Source organism: Aspergillus ruber (assembly GCF_000600275.1).
Source record: "Aspergillus ruber CBS 135680 unplaced genomic scaffold scaffold00003, whole genome shotgun sequence".
Lineage (NCBI taxonomy): Eukaryota > Fungi > Ascomycota > Eurotiomycetes > Eurotiales > Aspergillaceae > Aspergillus > Aspergillus ruber.
Window position 1 is genome coordinate 486,264 of NW_024467299.1, and position 15,850 is coordinate 502,113.

Genomic DNA, 15,850 nt, shown 5'->3' on the forward strand with positions numbered 1-15,850 from the left:
ACGCAGGCAAGCCGGAGCGGTCATTAGTTCCCGCCAACGACGGCCGGAAACGACAGACGTACTTGTTGTACTTGCATACACATCCCCAAAGCCACTCTTCTGGCATCAAGGCATCCCAGGTGCATCATCTTTAATTAAAGGATTCATACTAGGGACGCCAACTTGGAATCTTCCTTTGAATGCGGTCAAGCGTGATCAACGGTTGGAGATAGCATCACAATGGGAGCGTCGGAGTCCAAGCTTGTCTTTAAGCAAGGAATCTTTCGCCTTTCTGAAGAAAGAGACATTCCTGCTGATGATCCTTACTGGACCAGGGTTCGTGACTTCATCTATTGCTCCATTCAAATTAGCTGTAACTGACTATTTAACCTCCAAGTTTTGGGAATTGCCCGAATCGACCGAAGACGTCTTCAGCTTGTTCACCCCCGCAGACATTCGACGAACGCGCGACAATGCACTGTCGAACTTCGAGACCCTACTATTGTCTATAACCTCCCGCCTAACCGTCCTAAAGAACCACCCTTCCTTTCCGGACCCAGAACTGGCTCCTCCTAAAGACGCACTCAATTGTATCCGCATCCTGACCCGAGTCCTTCCCTTTGTCTATGAAGCCGAACACCTGGAAGATTGGGAGGAAAAGTTCTTCTGGTCACGTCGTAAGAAGAAGACTAGACAGGCGCAAATTTCGTCAGAGGTCCTTTTCGATGAAGCGCAAGCTGAAGAGCAGCGGGACCAGGCATCGCCGCGAACTGACGACTATGAGGACGTGAAGCCCTTAGCGGAGGAGATTATTGACACTGTTCTGGATCTTCTGTTCTATACAGACTTTACCATCCCTCAAATCTCGACGACGACTAGCAAGGTTTCCCATTCTATCTGGCAGAGCGGTGTTGGTTGCAACACGTCAATGGGGTCGAATAAGGAGATGGAAAACAATCGCTGTGAGATCCTTCGGCTGTTACTAACATTGACCTCAAAGGCGATGTATATCTCATCAAGTAAATGCTACATATCATGTTTTCCTCTGAACCAGCTGACGTTTCCCAAGGTGTGCTTCCGGTACAAGGGGTGAAGACTATTACGTATATCACGACATGCCACGATAAGCAGACGGTTTTAACGCTGCTATGTTCGCTATTGAATACAGTATGTATACGAATGTTAGTATCTTGAAGATCGACGCTTACCCGATACAGGCGGTCAAATACAACCCTGCTTCCTGGAGAGTCCCATATGATCACGTCGTGTGGAAAGATCCCAAACAGATTCTAGTCATCTATTGCTTACAGTTTTTGCTCGTTCTTCTTCTGTATCCGATCCCTGAAGATGGCCGCGGCGCTCCCCCTAAAAACTACTACCGTCACTATTTTGGGCGGTTACACAGGCCCCAAGATTTTCAATTTCTTGTTGACGGAATGACCAGGATTTTAAACCAGCCAGTAAGCTACGCCAACGAGTTTATGAGATGCATTACTAATGGTTCAAATCACAGATGCAAGCGACCAACTCTTATCTTCCCGGTAGCCAACGCTCTGTGAAATGGGCACCGGAAATGCTAATGCTCTTCTGGGAGGCTTTGCAGTGCAACAAGCGATTCCGGTCATTTATGATTGATTCGAATCGCGCTCACGACTTTGTCATTCTCTGCCTCTTCTATGCAATTGAATACAAGGCCGACCCATCCAAACAAGGAGTGGTCCGTATGTGCATCTTCATTCTACAGACAATGAGCGTTGAGCCCAATTTTGGGAGAAGTCTGAATAAGAAGTTCGAGGCTCAAGATACCCTGCCTCAAAGCATCCATATTCCTAACTTCAGAGGCTCTTATGCGGATTACCTTATTATGGTTCGTTCATCTTTGTGCGGTTCAAAGATTGCTGCTGACGTTGATAGTCTATTCATACTCTAATCGCCACGAGCAAAGGCATGCTAAACGCGGTTTATCCCGCTCTTCTGGCCATCACCAACAACATAGCTCCATATGTGGAACATTTGTCACCGGGAGCGTGCTCCAAGATCCTGCAGCTCTTCTCGTCAATGTCGACACCTAGCTTCCTGTTAGCCAATGAAACGAACCACAACCTTCTCGCCTCGATCCTCGAATCCATCAACTCTATTCTTGAACATCAATTCTCCAGTATGTTCCAAGTGGCTGTGTTTTCTAATGTCGACCATATCGCTAATCAAGTACAGATAACCCATATCTCGTGTATGCCATTCTGAAATACCGTAAGCGTTTCGAAGCTGTTCGTACTTTCACACTTGAGAGTGGACAGCAAGAAATTGAACGTCAAAATGAGAGGAGAAAAGCGAAGAACAGCTTTGACTCGCTCGGCAGCATTACTCCTTCACAGTCATCAGAAGACCTTCATACTTCTGATGCACGGTCGTCTCTAAGCCGTATACCCGAAGAAAATGGTCCTTTTGCTATTGGTGAAGATGATTCTGATGATGAACGAGATGACGAGAACACTGCGCCACCATCTACTCAGACCTCTCGGAGACCCTCCGTGTCATCAATGATGGATGAGAGCGTGCCGCTTCAGCTTCGCGGAATGTCTGAAAAGGCGCGGGGGAAGATGCCAGCTGGACATCCAACTTTCTCCCGGCAAAACAGCATGACAAGTCAAAGCAGCATGTCCGGCAGCTTAACGATATCTCCCAACGGTTTCACACCAACCGCTGCTTGGGTAAGCGAAATCCCTCAGTCGATTTTCTTTCTCTTTTACTGACGATAGCACGTCTAGCTTGAATCATGGTTGCCAGAGCTTCCTCTCCATACCGTCCTTACTATTATCTCTGCCATTACTCCTCATGTCCCCGAGTCCGCGTTCCAAACGGTTTCAAATCCTGAGGCCCGTACTCTAATCTCCAACATCTCATCTTTTGAGGGAGATCCTGCAATCCAGACGATTATTTCGGAGCCTTCGCCCATCCGTGTCCATTCCTTTGAGTGGTCACCGCTTTCGATGGGATGGTATGAATCTCTGCTTTGGGGATTCGTCTTCTCTAGTGAGATGGTGGTTGGTACTGCGTCCGGTGCTACACCCGGCACTGTCGGTGTTTGGAATGGAACAGGCATTCGGCTGTTCAAGGTCCAAGAGGCTGCCGCTCAGGGGCCCACGTTGCTTGCACCCAAGGGCGCAGTTGATGCTGTAGGAAGCAATCTAGTCCAGCGCATTGGAAATTTGAGTCTCCGACGCACCAGCACGCAGGAATCCCAGAACAACTCCAGACCAGCAAGCATTCGGGAGGTCTAATATACAACAGCTGAATGCCCACGATTTTACTGGTAATATGGGAATTGGCTATGTCTTTCAAAAGTGCGGTATTTTCGATGATTCCTGTTTCGCTATGATACCTGGTTGGCATTTTCACAACGCGATCGGGCCGGGGCTTTTATTCAATGGGACTATGGTTTTAATCAATACCTATTTATTGTGGTTGCGCTTTTCGAGAACGGGCGTCGGGAGGTCCGATTTAGGCGGGTGTTTGATCGTAGATACAATCGGTTACTAGTATACGTTCAGTTACCACCGTTATATGTACATAGTTTTATTTCTTTAAATCTCAATATATTTTATTTCCTCGACCTCTTTTTAACCCCTTGTCGATACCTTTCCATAGAAATGGTGGCGCCCCACGTGACTTGGTACCTGGATCGCCAAATACGAGTAAATAAAATGCAGCAACAACAACTGCTCAGGGGTTGATTTGGTACCGAACATCCAATTTTAAATCGCCATTTATTTGAAACTACTTACTCTGGAATTGAACTGGATCACCGTCACGATGAGGCTATCCCTTTTCATCGCCGGTGCTTTTGTATCCACCGCTGTCGGCATCTCACCGGAATTCCAGAACGTGCTTCAAAATACGCATAAAAGCAACGAATATGGATATCCGACGGACTTTACGAGGGGGATAATGCCCGTGAGTCCAGTGTCTTTATTCGTGTTTATCTTATGGGAAGCAGAGCTGACGAATAAGGAACAAGATCCCGGTTCATTCGCACAAGTCCAGATCCCTAGTTATAGTTGGAGAAGGACAAAGTCGCTAATGATTTGATAGTGATTATTGGAGAGATATTCCCTTTTATACTGGTCTTTCAGAGGGATGTATATCTACTGAAGCAGATGTCTGGCTTTACAATGGCACCCTTTTTGTGAGTTTGACGTATTTGGCTTCTTTTGTAGAATTGTCTGTGCTGAACTTTGTATAGGTTGGCCATGACGAGTCATCTTTGACAAGCACGCGCACTCTGGAGTCACTCTACATCAATCCAATACTGGACGTCCTCAGACGTCAGAATCCCGAGAGTCGGTTCGTGTCTGAGGCTACAAAGCAGTAAGTCCGCGCTGTCCAATATCAGGGTTGTGAATGGTCTAGTCTAATTGAAATAGCGGCGTCTTCGACACTGTCAGAGATCAGACCCTTTACTTCTTCATTGACGTGAAGACTGCCGGCCCCGAGACATTCGACGCCGTCATCTCAGCACTGAAACCACTCCGTGAGGAGGGCTACCTCACATTCTTGAAGGACAACAGGACCATGAACTACGGACCCGTCACCGTCATCGGTACGGGAAACACACCCCTCAAAAAGGTGGCCTCTACCGCAAACCGAGACTACTTCTATGACGCACCATTGGATGCTTTGAATGACCCGGAGTACAAAGGAATCACTTCCCAAATCTCTCCCATTGCATCTACCAGCTTCAAGGACGCTGTCGGGGTTGTCACTTCTGACACAGATCCTATCTTGAATGATGAGCAGACGAAGGCGATTCGCTCGCAGATTACTATTGCGAAGGAGAGGGGAATTGGAGCTAGGTATTGGGAGACACCCTATTATCCGATTAGAACGAGGAATCTTGTTTGGCGGACGTTGCTCCGGGAAGGTGTTACGTTGCTTAATGCTGATGATCTGAAATCTGTTGCGGAGATCTTCTGAGGGTACATGCTGCTTATACTATTATTATACCAGGTATATAATTTTTCGTGGCTCTTTCAAAGGGTTCGGACTGGATTGAAACCCATTAATGAAAAGGTTCAAATCCGATTATTAACTGCCGTTTAGCATGAGTTATGTCTCGTAAGCATATAACCGTGACTTCTTTTGCTATATTCAGTACTATATACCCTTAGTATAGACTTAGAATAACGTTAAATGGAAAGTGGAATCCAGGGTCAAGGCACGTGATGCACCGCAAAGGATGCCGTCAGGAGGTCAACGCAATTGAAACCCCTGATTCTCTATGAACACAAGCACCATTGGCATCTCGCCTGGCTGCCTTAATGTCCACAGCCGATGCTGATCTGGGGGAGCTCTTGGCTCAGGTGCTCCCCGCCGGAATCAAAATCACTGTCCGACATGTCTCGTCCACCCCGACCCCATGCTCCGCGCTCTTTGCAGCACCCCCCGGCGAAGAACCAGAAGCCACTTTCTGCGCGAACCATTTCCTGTCCGTCTCTGTCAACAAGGATGATCACAATGACAGCAACGGTAAAGGGTCTGAGATCATCGTGTTCGGAATGGAAGTGCTGGTCTACAGTACCGCGCACTTGACGACCATCTTTGTCTCCAAAGCTGACTCTACGGGCCATTTGAATCTACTCCAGCCTATGTCCAAGGTTTCACTACTACGATTGATTTCGAATACGTTCCTGTCCTTCCTCCTGCGTACCCATCAACAACCGGGCGTCCGACTCGTACTATCCCTGTTCGCGCGCGCGCAAAACCAATACCTCTTCCCCGGAAGCATTCATAACCCAGGAAAGCACGTCCTCGATGATCGTGGATTGATAAAATGGTGGTGTCGCGTGGCGGATCTGATCCTACGAGAGTATGAGCCGGAGTCTGGCGGTTACGAGAAAGGGCTTCTGGACCGAACAATGGAATCCGCAAAGAGCTCAGCTACGGCGTTCCTGATCGTCCCGGGTTGCGACAAGTTCGAAACACGAGGATTCTTCCCGCCCGCGGCTAAAAAGGATGACAAGGAGCGACCTCGATGGGTCAGCAGTTATCCTGTCTGTCAATTATGCGACAACCCTGAAGCTCCTCCGCGTTGCTTGATTCCCCGATTGCCGGACGATCCAAAGACACGGTTCTTGATAGACCTGGACGATGAGTTGCCTGAATTGAAGGAGCCCGAAGAACAGAGCAAGAGACCCCCAGGTCAGTGGCGGAGTATTCGGTCATTGGATCAGTTCTGGGAGATGATGTCTTTTCGACAGGAGTGTTCGGCTGGGCGATTGGTTGGGTTCTTGTGGCTTGTGGTTAATCCGCCGGGGCTGGAGAATTCGGTGCAGATGACGAGCTCTAGGGTAGTGACTGGAGGCACTGGCAAAGAAGTTACTGAATTCACGGCTTTTCAAAGCGCACCGACAGAGGAAGAATCGAAGACTTCACCGTCGAAGGATGCTCTGAATGATGACAAGACTCAGGCACTATTGCCGCAGCTACAAGAGACCCAGAAGCAAACTACTGAACAACCACCATTCCACTGGCCAGAAGGCGGACGAGGAGACGCAGTTCTCAGCGAGGCTGATTACAAGGCCGCTGTTGACTTCCTCCTTACTCAAGACTTTGACAACGAAGAGCTTTCCATTGCCAGTACCAAGGAATGGACCGAAGAGCTCGCATCCATAACGGACCAGCTTTGGATGGGCAAGCATGTCGAGGGCAGGAACACTAGCACCGGACAGCCTACATCGCAAACCTCTCAGACAACCAATCTCATGAGCAGTGGTCTGGTCCGGAAGCGGACGAAGGAAGACCAAGGCCAAGACACAGCGAAGGTTGGTGATGGTGCTGCGGCTACTTCGGAGCCTGCCCAGTCCTCGTTGGGTGTCAATGTGCTTGGGACGAACTTGATCCGGAAGAAGAAGAAGACGTAGAGTGTGTACGAGTAGCAGGTGGGAAACGGATATTTGCATGGGACAGGGATTCGGAGTTCTCTTGGGAAGCTATTAAAGCTGGGCATTGTGTTAAGTACCAATTATCATGTAGTATGTAATCATGTATTATTAGCTTTTGTTCTCAGTTGTTCAATTAATGCCAAATAATGTAACCATTGTTATTGCTGAGGCTGTGAGGCTCCGCGGGTCACCGCAAATATACCCCCCCCCCCGGTTTTGTCGAAGCTGTTACCCACCAACAACCATCCGTCGCAGAAAAAGGTCCCTGCGCATTGAATCCACGCTGGGTCCGCTGTTTCCGAGCGGTTCAGCTGGTTCAGCTTCTCTCCTTTCCTTCTTCTTATTCCAGCCGCGCCAGTCGAAACGTCGCGATTTGCGCTCGACTCTTAACCGCCTCTTCACCTGGCATATAATGTCCTCATCGGCCGCGCTGGCCTTGGACTTTCCACTGTTTGATCTCCATAGCAATCGCCCATGCTGAAGCCTACGTCACAGTCAAAGTCCTCCGATGTCGATGGCGGGTTCCCGTGGTTGGACGCCGTGGGTTGGGGGTGTTTGATCTGGTATACCACGGTGCAGTTGGTTTGTGTTGTTGGATACTACCAAATGTATGCCCTGTTATTCCAGGGAAATAAAAACTTGCTAATTAGTATTTGTCCTAGATGGAAGTTTTTCTTGCAACGACCTCCAAAGTCCAGCTCGGCCACTCCTGTCTCCCACGCCCCCCATGTGACCGCCATCCGGCCCATCAAAGGATTAGAACCACATCTTTATGAGTGTCTAGCGTCGACTTTCTACCAGGATTACCCTCACGATAAACTATCTGTACACTTCTGCGTCTCGTCGCGAACGGATCCCGGCTATTCCACAGTGCAAAGAGTTCTGAACGATTTCCCCGATGCCAACGCGCGCCTTTTCATCGAAGACGAAGATCCTCTCCTACATCCGCAGAATGGCGATACATCGTACGCTTTGGGTCCCAACCCAAAAATTCGGAATATGAGTCGGCCGTACCGCGAAGCAAAGGGCGACATTATCTGGATCATCGATTGTAATGTTTGGGTGGGACCTGGCGTTTGTGGGCGGATGGTGGATAGACTCTGTGGGACTGGAAACACGCCTGGTAAGAAATACAAGTTCGTACACCATCTCCCGGTTGCGGTGGATGTTACGGGAGAAGGCAGCTTCAGGGAGGAAAGGCAGGCGCTTCTTGACGGAGCCTACGATGGCAACGCTGCCAACCGTGAAGCAGTGGTGGCTGCTCTTCCACACAAGGATTTGGATGCCGCTGGGGCTCTGGCAATGGGAGGTGGTCGCCTTGAGGAGTTGTTCCTGTCATCTGCGCACGCCAAAATGTACACGGCAATCAACACGGTTCTGATTGCGCCGTGTATCGTGGGCAAGTCCAACATGTTCCGTCGCTCACATCTAGATTACTTGACCGTGCCGTCGTCTACGAATCCGCACTCGCGTCTTCCCGGCATTGACTACTTTTCAGAAAATATCTGCGAGGATCATTTAATTGGGGACTTGTTGTGGAAGAATCGGGTTCGGGAGGAGAAGGAGTTGGGAGAACGCTTGGGCAAGCATGCCATGGTGTTTGGGGACCTCGCATTCCAGCCGGTGGCCAACATGAGCGTTCAAGCCTATCTGGCGCGGCGGGTCCGATGGCAGCGTGTCCGCAAGTTCACCGTTCTTCTCGCCACGTGGGTCGAGCCAGGTACGGAGTCGATTCTGTGTTCCCTGTATGGAGCATGGGGTGTCACGACTTCATTGGCTCAACATTTGCAGAATAAGGGGATTGAATGGGCACCCTTGCTGTCTACGTGGGCTGCATTTTTTGCATTTTTCAATCTGAGCATGGCGGCCTGGATCTTCGTAGATTGGACGTTGTATATCAAGCTGCACTCCGCAAAAACCGTCGAACTTGATGAGAATACGCCATCGTTTGCTCGACCACCAAGCTACAAAGGCTCGACTACCAGACGCTCCTTTTTAACCTGGTTTGCTGCATGGTGTGGCCGGGAACTTCTGGCATTGCCGATTTGGTTCTGGGCATTCTTTGGGGGTGTCACGGTGACATGGCGCGAACGACGATTCCGAGTGGGATTCGATGCTAAAGTGCGCGAGATTGAGTCTGGATCGAAGGCTCCGTTAGAGGGCTCGTATTCGAGCGGTAGTCGGGGTTATTCCAAAACTCGACGGGACTAGTTCGGCACGATTTATGCAGATAAACCATTGGTATTTCCCATCAGATCATAGACCATAGACCGTTCAAAGATTATACAAAATCATTTCTTCTCACCCTCCTCTGCAGCCCTAGATCCCGAGCTTTCCCCAACACCACTCTCCAACTCACCCCCCTTATCCGAACTCAACAACCACTCCACAACAGCCCTCCCCTGCGACATTGGCCCCTTTCCTTTCTCTTCACCTTTCCCTTCACCTTCTCCACCAACACTAGCTTCCACCTCTGCCTCCCCAGACTCATTCTCTTCTTCATCCTCCTTTACCTCACCAGTCGACCACGCCGTCCGCTCAGCAAGGAAGACGGCATCAAGACCAGCATCGTTCTTCACGGAGATATCAGCACCAGCTTCCACGAGCGCCTTGACGCAGTCTAGGTGCGTGTTCAGGGCGGCCCAGTGGAGGGGTGTGTTTCCGGAGTGATTGCGGTGGTTAATTAGTTTTTGCAAATGCTCTGGTTGTGTTTTCAACGCTTCCAGCAAGTAGTTCAGGATCTCTGTTTTTCGTTAGCACATAGTTCTTTTCACTGCATCGCAATCAAAACACCGGGAAAAAGGAAGGAGTACCAATATTCCCATTTGCAGCTGGAAAGTGCAACAAACAGCTCCCGGACCCGCCCTCTGCTTCGGGCTCTGCGTCCACGGCTGCGGACAAGACGGCAGCCTCAGGACATACGTATTGGGTGCTTAGTGATGCGAGGTCCTCCTTGAGCGCAGCGAGGTCGCCTGCGCGAGCGTCGTAGATGAGGTCGTCGATTGCCTCGAAGGGAAGGGCGAGCGACATTTTTCTTTCTTTGGTTCTGGGTATAGCTGAGGTTGATTATCTGCAGAGGGTTAGTGATTTGTGCACGCTGCATAGAAGACGGAAAAGAAATTTGCAGATTGAAAAGCACGCATGATACTGGATGTTTATCATAATCATACACTATTATACATGATTTTTTGCAGCATGTTTGGGCAAAACATCCAGAGGGGTAGCCAAAAAAAAAAAAAAAAAAGCTACTCTTCAGGGACAACACTCAACAACAGCAATGGAACAAGATTGAATACAAAATAACACTTCCTCGACGATATCATAAGTGGAATAAGTCCTTACCTTCTTTAAGACACACTGGACACTCACGCCGTCTTTTGCTGATGTTGCGATGGTTGTTGGTTAAGGAAAAACTTCGATGTTGAGTCATGTGATATCAAAGTGGAGATCGCCATCGATGTCCGTATAGAGCTCTACGGGTACAATAGGAATGACTACGATGCAGCTGGACAATGCCTTTTAATAATATACATTCATTGAAGAAAAAGTTATGCTCTAATATGATATGCAACAGCCCGGAACAATTTCAACAAAACGCCACCAAGGTATCACTCCGTATGCGAAAAACCAATACAAAACCAACCCATACTAATCCCGCAACCAAGCCCGCCGTTTCTCTTCCTTCTTTTCCCTCCGCTTATCCTTGAATGCCTTGAGTTCCTTCTTGCTCAGCTTTTTAGCACTCCGCTCCGCCCGGAGACTTCTCCCATCGTGGGTGTTAGCCGCCGCATCGACATCAAAGAACGCGTTCATCTGCCGATGTGACTTATTCTCGTCGCTGTAGTTCTCCGGCCGCAGCGAGTCTGCCTGCCACCGGCCCGTGAACCGGTTGAACGCCCCCGTAGCCTCGTAAGAATATCCAGGCGCCATCCCGGGAACGCCACCCGCAGCCGGGGAAGCTTCTGGGTTCCGTTCCTGTTCATACTGCTGCGCGTACGGGGCGGTCGGGTCATAGTCGCCGTGGATGGCGGGATTATAGCCGCCTGCGACGGGTGGTTTGGGCTGCCCTTGCTCTTGCTCTTGTTCTTGGTCGCCAGTCGTGTCCGGTGCGGACGCGAGTGCGGCCTCGGGGACGCGGGGGTTCTCCCATTGCGAGGCGCCTGTGAAGCGATTGTAAAAGTAGTAGGCTTGTGCATTTGGATCCCAGACGGGTTCCCAGCCATCGTCATCCCCTGGTGGTGCCTCGCTGGGGAGAGGAGGGGGGACTTCGTCTGGCAATGGTGGAGCTGAAGCCTCTTCTCCTTTTGTTTCTCCTTCCTCGGCCTCCCCTTCCTCGTCTAATTCTTCTTCCGCCACTTCCTCCTTTCCATTCGTTACATCGCCTGTGTCCGCTTGTTCTTCTTCCTTGTTATCTTTCTCTGCTGTCTCTGGCGCGACCTCCGTAGGCTCCTTGTCATGTTGCGGAGATGCAGGAGCTGGGCTGCTGTCGCCCTGGTCGGTGCGGTGAGGGTTTGGAGGGTGGTCGGTCATATTTATTAGTCTTTTTTCTGAGCTGTATGTATGATAATAATTCAGGATCAATGAGAGAGGGCGCGAGAGAAGGTCTACAATGTGTTGAATCACAGAATCGCATTGCGGATGGGAATTCGAGTTACGTTGACACTAAACCACTTTAGGAATAGCGCATATCGCATATTTACCTATATTGAAACAGCAAAGAACAAGACAAGAAAGAAAAGACACAAAATGGTATCTCAGGAAAAGACAATTCACTCCAGCACAACCTTCTGCTCAACCAAAGCATCAACAGCCTCTTCCGCCCAGTCCTGGCACCGTCTCAGCGGCTCCTTAGGATACAACCTTCTAGCTCCCTTAAACTGCTTCTTCGGAGCGGGAATGTTTTGATAAATAGCAACGAAGCGAGGATGATCGTCTTTAGAAAGTTCTGATGCGTTTCTTCTCAGCGAATACGGGCGACTTCTCCGGTTCTTCAGTGGCTTTGGCTTCATACACCATGCCGCTTTGGATATCGCCTTGGACGTTGTAGATGTGCCCGGTTTGGGGGCCTGCTTCGTGGGTTTTGACGAAGAGGGCGTAGTGGTCCCATGGGAAGCCGATTTTATTATGAGGTAGACGGTGTATTACATGATTATATTTGTGGTGGATGTGGATAAGGAAATTGGAGAAGTTGAACATTGACTTTTATAAGAACCAGGGAAACATGGAAGAAAACTGTCAAATCATATACATGGGACGTGGTCTAAGTCTGTATTGATAGAACTTGCATCCACTGTCAGCAACTAACTTCTGCTACTCGTCTTCTTGGGTGATGAAATCAATGCTTTGCAGGTTTCGCTATACCCTGTAGTGGAGATCTTTCCCTAACAGCAATATGAACTACGCCCAGCTATGGAGTACACGGGAGCACCTTTCCCTTTGACAAACAAGGAAGTATTAAATGGCCTTCCGACATGTATTCATTATTTAAATTAATTTTTTGTATGTCGGCATTACCTGCATCCCGAGAAGGTTGTGGGAGGGAAACGGCATCAGTAAGGCTAGTTAGAAACACGCTTCTTCGGACCTAACAGACTAAGTCCAGTTGACGCTTTGATACGACAGGATGGCACGATTCTCATCAATCCTTCAATAACAGGGACGAGAGGTGCGAGGTCTGGGATATTCACATGTTCAACAAGCCTTCGTTTTAGTTCTGATACTTGATTATCTATGAGAATCAGCCATAACGTTCTCTTGCATTGCATTGTTTGTAACTCACTTCTCTTCCTATCAAGCCCATGTCCAACACTGTATTGCGCTTTCCAGTCTTCTGGTATATTATTCGTTCCCACTAACCCTATCATCTGCGCCACCAAGGCATTATTATCTCCCTTATACGTAAAGGGGCTTGCCCCAAAAACGAACGAGTATATCTATAAAGATCAGTATAGCATTCAAAGTAAAGGCGGGGTCACGGACCACACATCCAGCGCGCCACAGGTCAACTCTATAGTCAAATGACCCCGTGAAGATAGTCTCAGGGGCTGGCAATGGGCCAGGTTTGGCTACTTTCCCATTCTTTTCCCATTGAAAAAAGCTCCTTCCAAAATCGATTATTCGAAGATCTTCGTGATCTTCCTCTACCCAGCTATCCCATACTATTGCCTTTACCAGATGTGTCGGTAGCCCTTCATCCAGAGCTCTACCATCCGAACGTACTAGTGGCTCGACCTCTGGGATTCCGACGAATTTGAAAATACGTTCCCTTATCGTTGATAATGATTTACCGCTGAATACAACGGTCCATCCACTAATGTCTGTCATCATGTCAGCTAGAGCAAAGAGTTGGAGAGAATAGGGCATTACCCCCATGCGCCATTCCGGCACTATGAATAAACTCGACGCACTCGAGGAGCTGCCTTGACATTCGCATGATAGTACCTGGCTCGAGTTTATCTCCAGGATCCGTATATTCCGGGTGATCCGCACAGGCAGAGTAGTCCATGAGCACCCATTCGACAGGCGGCCCAAGCAGCTCAAATACCAGACACTGGTGGTCCCCATTAGGGCCGCTGTGAGAAAAGATGTCAAGGAACTGGATGACATATTTGGAGGACAAACGTCCCTTGCATTTTCCCTCTAATAGCTGCAAATGATGCAGTTCTCGGGATCTCGATGAATCGTCTGCGTTTGCAGCCACGATCTCAAGTGAGACCCAGTAGCCATTGCTGTAGTGCGTTAGTGGTGATAACATGAACAGTGCGGGGCCTTTGCCTACCTTTTGTCGTACGCCAACCAGGTCGTCGAGTACTTTCCCCATCCTAACTTATGATGTATCTGGTAACGGCCATTTTTAAAGCTATCACCAAGGGTGACTGGATGATAACCGCCTGGTTTATATCCCAGCAATGGCTCCTGTGTATAAAACAGGTGGTTTGGCTGATATAAAAAGGTTTCCTTCATTGTAAAGGCCAAGTAACACTTTCGAACAAATGTGTTGAGGGGAAAGGATTGCGAGAAGGGAACTTGTTATCCCTTCTATCCCTTTTTGGTCACGTGTACATCCAGTTCAGCATTCGCCATGCTATTGAAATATCAACAAACTGGTTTTTCTCTTGTCTTGTCTAAAGTATCGAGATAGGTTCGGTGTCTATGAATTCGTTGAATTATCTATATGCCTTCTTGCTTCGGATATCTCCATACATACAAACCAGACTAACTTTATTCAACCCAAATAAAATAAAATAAAATAAAATAATAGGAACAAATCAAGAACGAACCGTAAACAACATCGCGCTTCCACACTCCAGAGACAAAGACCACGTAGGCCAAAAAACCGACACCGAAACAGGTCTATTCACATTCCACAAACGAGCGCTCGAAAAACCAGAAACGAATACGACATAGGCCTTATCCCAATCTTCTTAGCGAAACTGGAAGATATTATCATCCGGTGTAATTGCCTGATGCACAACCTCCTGTGGTTCCTTTCGTCCGGCAATCTGCACCGCGCACGCTGTCTCGATTGAATCCACCATGATCGTCTCATCGGAGAGAGTTGGCGAAAGAGGCGAGATAGTCGAAACAGGGGACATGGGTGGGGAGAAAGCAGTCATGGAAGATGTCGGAGAAGATGGGCTGAAGGGGCCAGAGTAAAACTTGGGGGAGAACTCGAGGTTGAGTCGGAAGCTAGAGCGCTGGCTGGCGCGGAGGGCATTGAAAATGTCAATGAGAGAGCGACGGCGGCTTAGGCGGGTGGAGAGGTAGGAGAGGTGGTGGGAGTCTTGTTCCTTTTTGTATTGCAATGGCTCAGGTGCTGACACCGGCTCCGGTTGCTGTTTAGGCTCATGCACCTGGATTTGCACTTGCTCCTGTTGTCGATGCTCCGACTCTTGGTGTTCTTGGTTTCCTTGTGGCTCCTTTTGCTCTGTTAATGTTTCCTCGCTCAGAGCTCCTGTCTTTGATGCCTCCTGCTCCGGTGATGTAGTGACAGCAGTTCCAATCCTGTCGGTCAGCTCCTCCGGTTCTTGTTCCTCCCTAATCGCTTCCGTGATGCAATTTCTGAATTCTGGAATCATATCCAGACAAGCCGATGTCCTAGTTGTTGTCCTCGAATTTCTTCTAGGCGACGTCACAGCCGGTAGTGGTGCCGTCGTAGCCAAATCCTTCTCAATCTTCCTCATCTCCACAAGAACAGCCTCCTCGTCAGGTTCAGGCATTATGATTGTCCGATCATCGCTGAGAAACGACGCCGCGTCGGAGAACCCAGTGTTTAACTGGTCTTTTTCGTCCCATTCCAGTGTAGGTTCCGAATCTGAGTATTCGACGATGCGGATGGAGGGTGGTGCTGTCTCCTGCGGGGGGGGCTTTCTGGCAATTCGGTGGGGTTTCTGGGGGAGGCCGGAGGAGTCAATATATGTTGGTTGCTTTGGGGGGTCATGGTGTAATGGGTTGCTTCGTAGAGAAGAGGAGCCGTTGGTTGGTTTTCGGGGTTGAGCACAGGGGAGGAAGAGGCTTGTTAGCCAGCTCATTTTCAGTTAAGTATAGCAGTGGTACCGAGTATATTCACAGCGAGTAAAATGAGAGAAGAGAAGAGAGAGTTTGTTTCCGTCCGATACACAAGAAAAAAACAAACAACTGGAAATGGGAGAAGATAAATTGCTTTTATATGTCAATACACCACTGTCCGAGACAAGGCCAACCGTCGGACTGGAGACGAGGCAATAAATGCAATATCCAATGTTTATGGTATAGTTCCAGCTAGGTTACAGAATAATGCAGCCGTACCTGCATGTGGCAATTCCTATGCATTGAGAAGCCTACATCGCTCTACAATTCATAACATGATGACGTTGAATACTCTATTTCGCACTTCTATTCTTCAGCACATCAACATCATAAATAGTTCTATCTTGATACTCGTAGCAACC

General features: G+C 48.9%; 8 protein-coding genes across 8 annotated transcripts; 4 read left to right on the forward strand and 4 right to left on the reverse strand.

Moving 5' to 3' along the window:
• Positions 1-219: 219 nt before the first annotated feature.
• On the forward strand, positions 220-3,260 carry EURHEDRAFT_448768 (Hid1 family protein; the record flags this gene model as incomplete). Its single annotated transcript, XM_040783760.1, has 8 exons — positions 220-315; positions 377-998; positions 1,049-1,146; positions 1,197-1,439; positions 1,493-1,846; positions 1,894-2,137; positions 2,194-2,690; positions 2,748-3,260. The coding sequence occupies 8 exons, from the start codon at positions 220-222 to the stop codon at positions 3,258-3,260; spliced, it is 2,667 nt and encodes an 888-aa protein (XP_040642169.1).
• A 441-nt stretch (positions 3,261-3,701) lies between these two features.
• EURHEDRAFT_528405 (H3 histone acetyltransferase RTT109) lies at positions 3,702-7,103 on the forward strand. The gene is made up of 7 exons (XM_040787060.1): positions 3,702-3,933; positions 3,998-4,017; positions 4,072-4,165; positions 4,223-4,347; positions 4,404-4,832; positions 5,080-5,084; positions 5,308-7,103. The coding sequence occupies exons 1-7, from the start codon at positions 3,793-3,795 to the stop codon at positions 6,897-6,899; spliced, it is 2,406 nt and encodes an 801-aa protein (XP_040642170.1). The 5' UTR covers positions 3,702-3,792; the 3' UTR covers positions 6,900-7,103.
• Positions 7,104-7,394: 291 nt separating this feature from the next.
• On the forward strand, positions 7,395-9,131 carry EURHEDRAFT_374566 (putative ceramide glucosyltransferase; the record flags this gene model as incomplete). Its single annotated transcript, XM_040778649.1, has 2 exons — positions 7,395-7,528; positions 7,583-9,131. The coding sequence occupies 2 exons, from the start codon at positions 7,395-7,397 to the stop codon at positions 9,129-9,131; spliced, it is 1,683 nt and encodes a 560-aa protein (XP_040642171.1).
• Positions 9,132-9,211: 80 nt separating this feature from the next.
• Positions 9,212-9,950, reverse strand: EURHEDRAFT_512724 (ankyrin repeat domain-containing protein; the record flags this gene model as incomplete). Its single annotated transcript, XM_040786093.1, has 2 exons — positions 9,212-9,663; positions 9,734-9,950. The coding sequence occupies 2 exons, from the start codon at positions 9,948-9,950 to the stop codon at positions 9,212-9,214; spliced, it is 669 nt and encodes a 222-aa protein (XP_040642172.1).
• Positions 9,951-9,994: 44 nt separating this feature from the next.
• EURHEDRAFT_213153 (uncharacterized protein) lies at positions 9,995-10,303 on the forward strand. Its single transcript, XM_040777982.1, has one exon. It carries the CDS (start codon positions 10,062-10,064, stop codon positions 10,221-10,223), a length of 162 nt encoding a protein of 53 aa, XP_040642173.1. The 5' UTR covers positions 9,995-10,061; the 3' UTR covers positions 10,224-10,303.
• Positions 10,304-10,423: 120 nt separating this feature from the next.
• On the reverse strand, positions 10,424-11,523 carry EURHEDRAFT_408823 (WW domain-containing protein). The gene has a single exon (XM_040780921.1). The coding sequence runs from the start codon at positions 11,448-11,450 to the stop codon at positions 10,569-10,571; it is 882 nt and encodes a 293-aa protein (XP_040642174.1). The 5' UTR covers positions 11,451-11,523; the 3' UTR covers positions 10,424-10,568.
• An 858-nt stretch (positions 11,524-12,381) lies between these two features.
• EURHEDRAFT_520612 (kinase-like protein) lies at positions 12,382-13,901 on the reverse strand. Its single transcript, XM_040786826.1, has 5 exons — positions 13,699-13,901; positions 13,287-13,648; positions 12,900-13,237; positions 12,700-12,853; positions 12,382-12,648 (listed from the first exon to the last, which is right to left on the reverse strand). The coding sequence occupies exons 1-5, from the start codon at positions 13,881-13,883 to the stop codon at positions 12,479-12,481; spliced, it is 1,209 nt and encodes a 402-aa protein (XP_040642175.1). The 5' UTR covers positions 13,884-13,901; the 3' UTR covers positions 12,382-12,478.
• Positions 13,902-14,344: 443 nt separating this feature from the next.
• EURHEDRAFT_374570 (uncharacterized protein) lies at positions 14,345-15,451 on the reverse strand (the record flags this gene model as incomplete). Its single annotated transcript, XM_040778650.1, has 1 exon — positions 14,345-15,451. One exon carries the CDS (start codon positions 15,449-15,451, stop codon positions 14,345-14,347), a length of 1,107 nt encoding a protein of 368 aa, XP_040642176.1.
• Positions 15,452-15,850: the final 399 nt, after the last annotated feature.

Bases quoted from the DNA above. Each gene is read 5' to 3' on its own strand.
- EURHEDRAFT_213153 (XM_040777982.1), top strand. From the start codon at position 10,062: ATGATACTGGATGTTTATCATAATCATACACTATTATACATGATTTTT.
- EURHEDRAFT_520612 (XM_040786826.1), bottom strand. From the start codon at position 13,883: ATGAAGGAAACCTTTTTATATCAGCCAAACCACCTGTTTTATACACAG. The intron at 12,854-12,899 runs GTCCGTGACCCC...TGATCTTTATAG, and splicing joins TGTGGCGCGCTGGATGTGTG to ATATACTCGTTCGTTTTTGG. The intron at 12,649-12,699 runs GTGAGTTACAAA...TGATTCTCATAG, and splicing joins TGGGCTTGATAGGAAGAGAA to ATAATCAAGTATCAGAACTA.
- EURHEDRAFT_408823 (XM_040780921.1), bottom strand. From the start codon at position 11,450: ATGACCGACCACCCTCCAAACCCTCACCGCACCGACCAGGGCGACAGC.
- EURHEDRAFT_528405 (XM_040787060.1), top strand. From the start codon at position 3,793: ATGAGGCTATCCCTTTTCATCGCCGGTGCTTTTGTATCCACCGCTGTC. The intron at 3,934-3,997 runs GTGAGTCCAGTG...ATAAGGAACAAG, and splicing joins TTACGAGGGGGATAATGCCC to ATCCCGGTTCATTCGCACAA. The intron at 4,018-4,071 runs GTCCAGATCCCT...ATGATTTGATAG, and splicing joins ATCCCGGTTCATTCGCACAA to TGATTATTGGAGAGATATTC.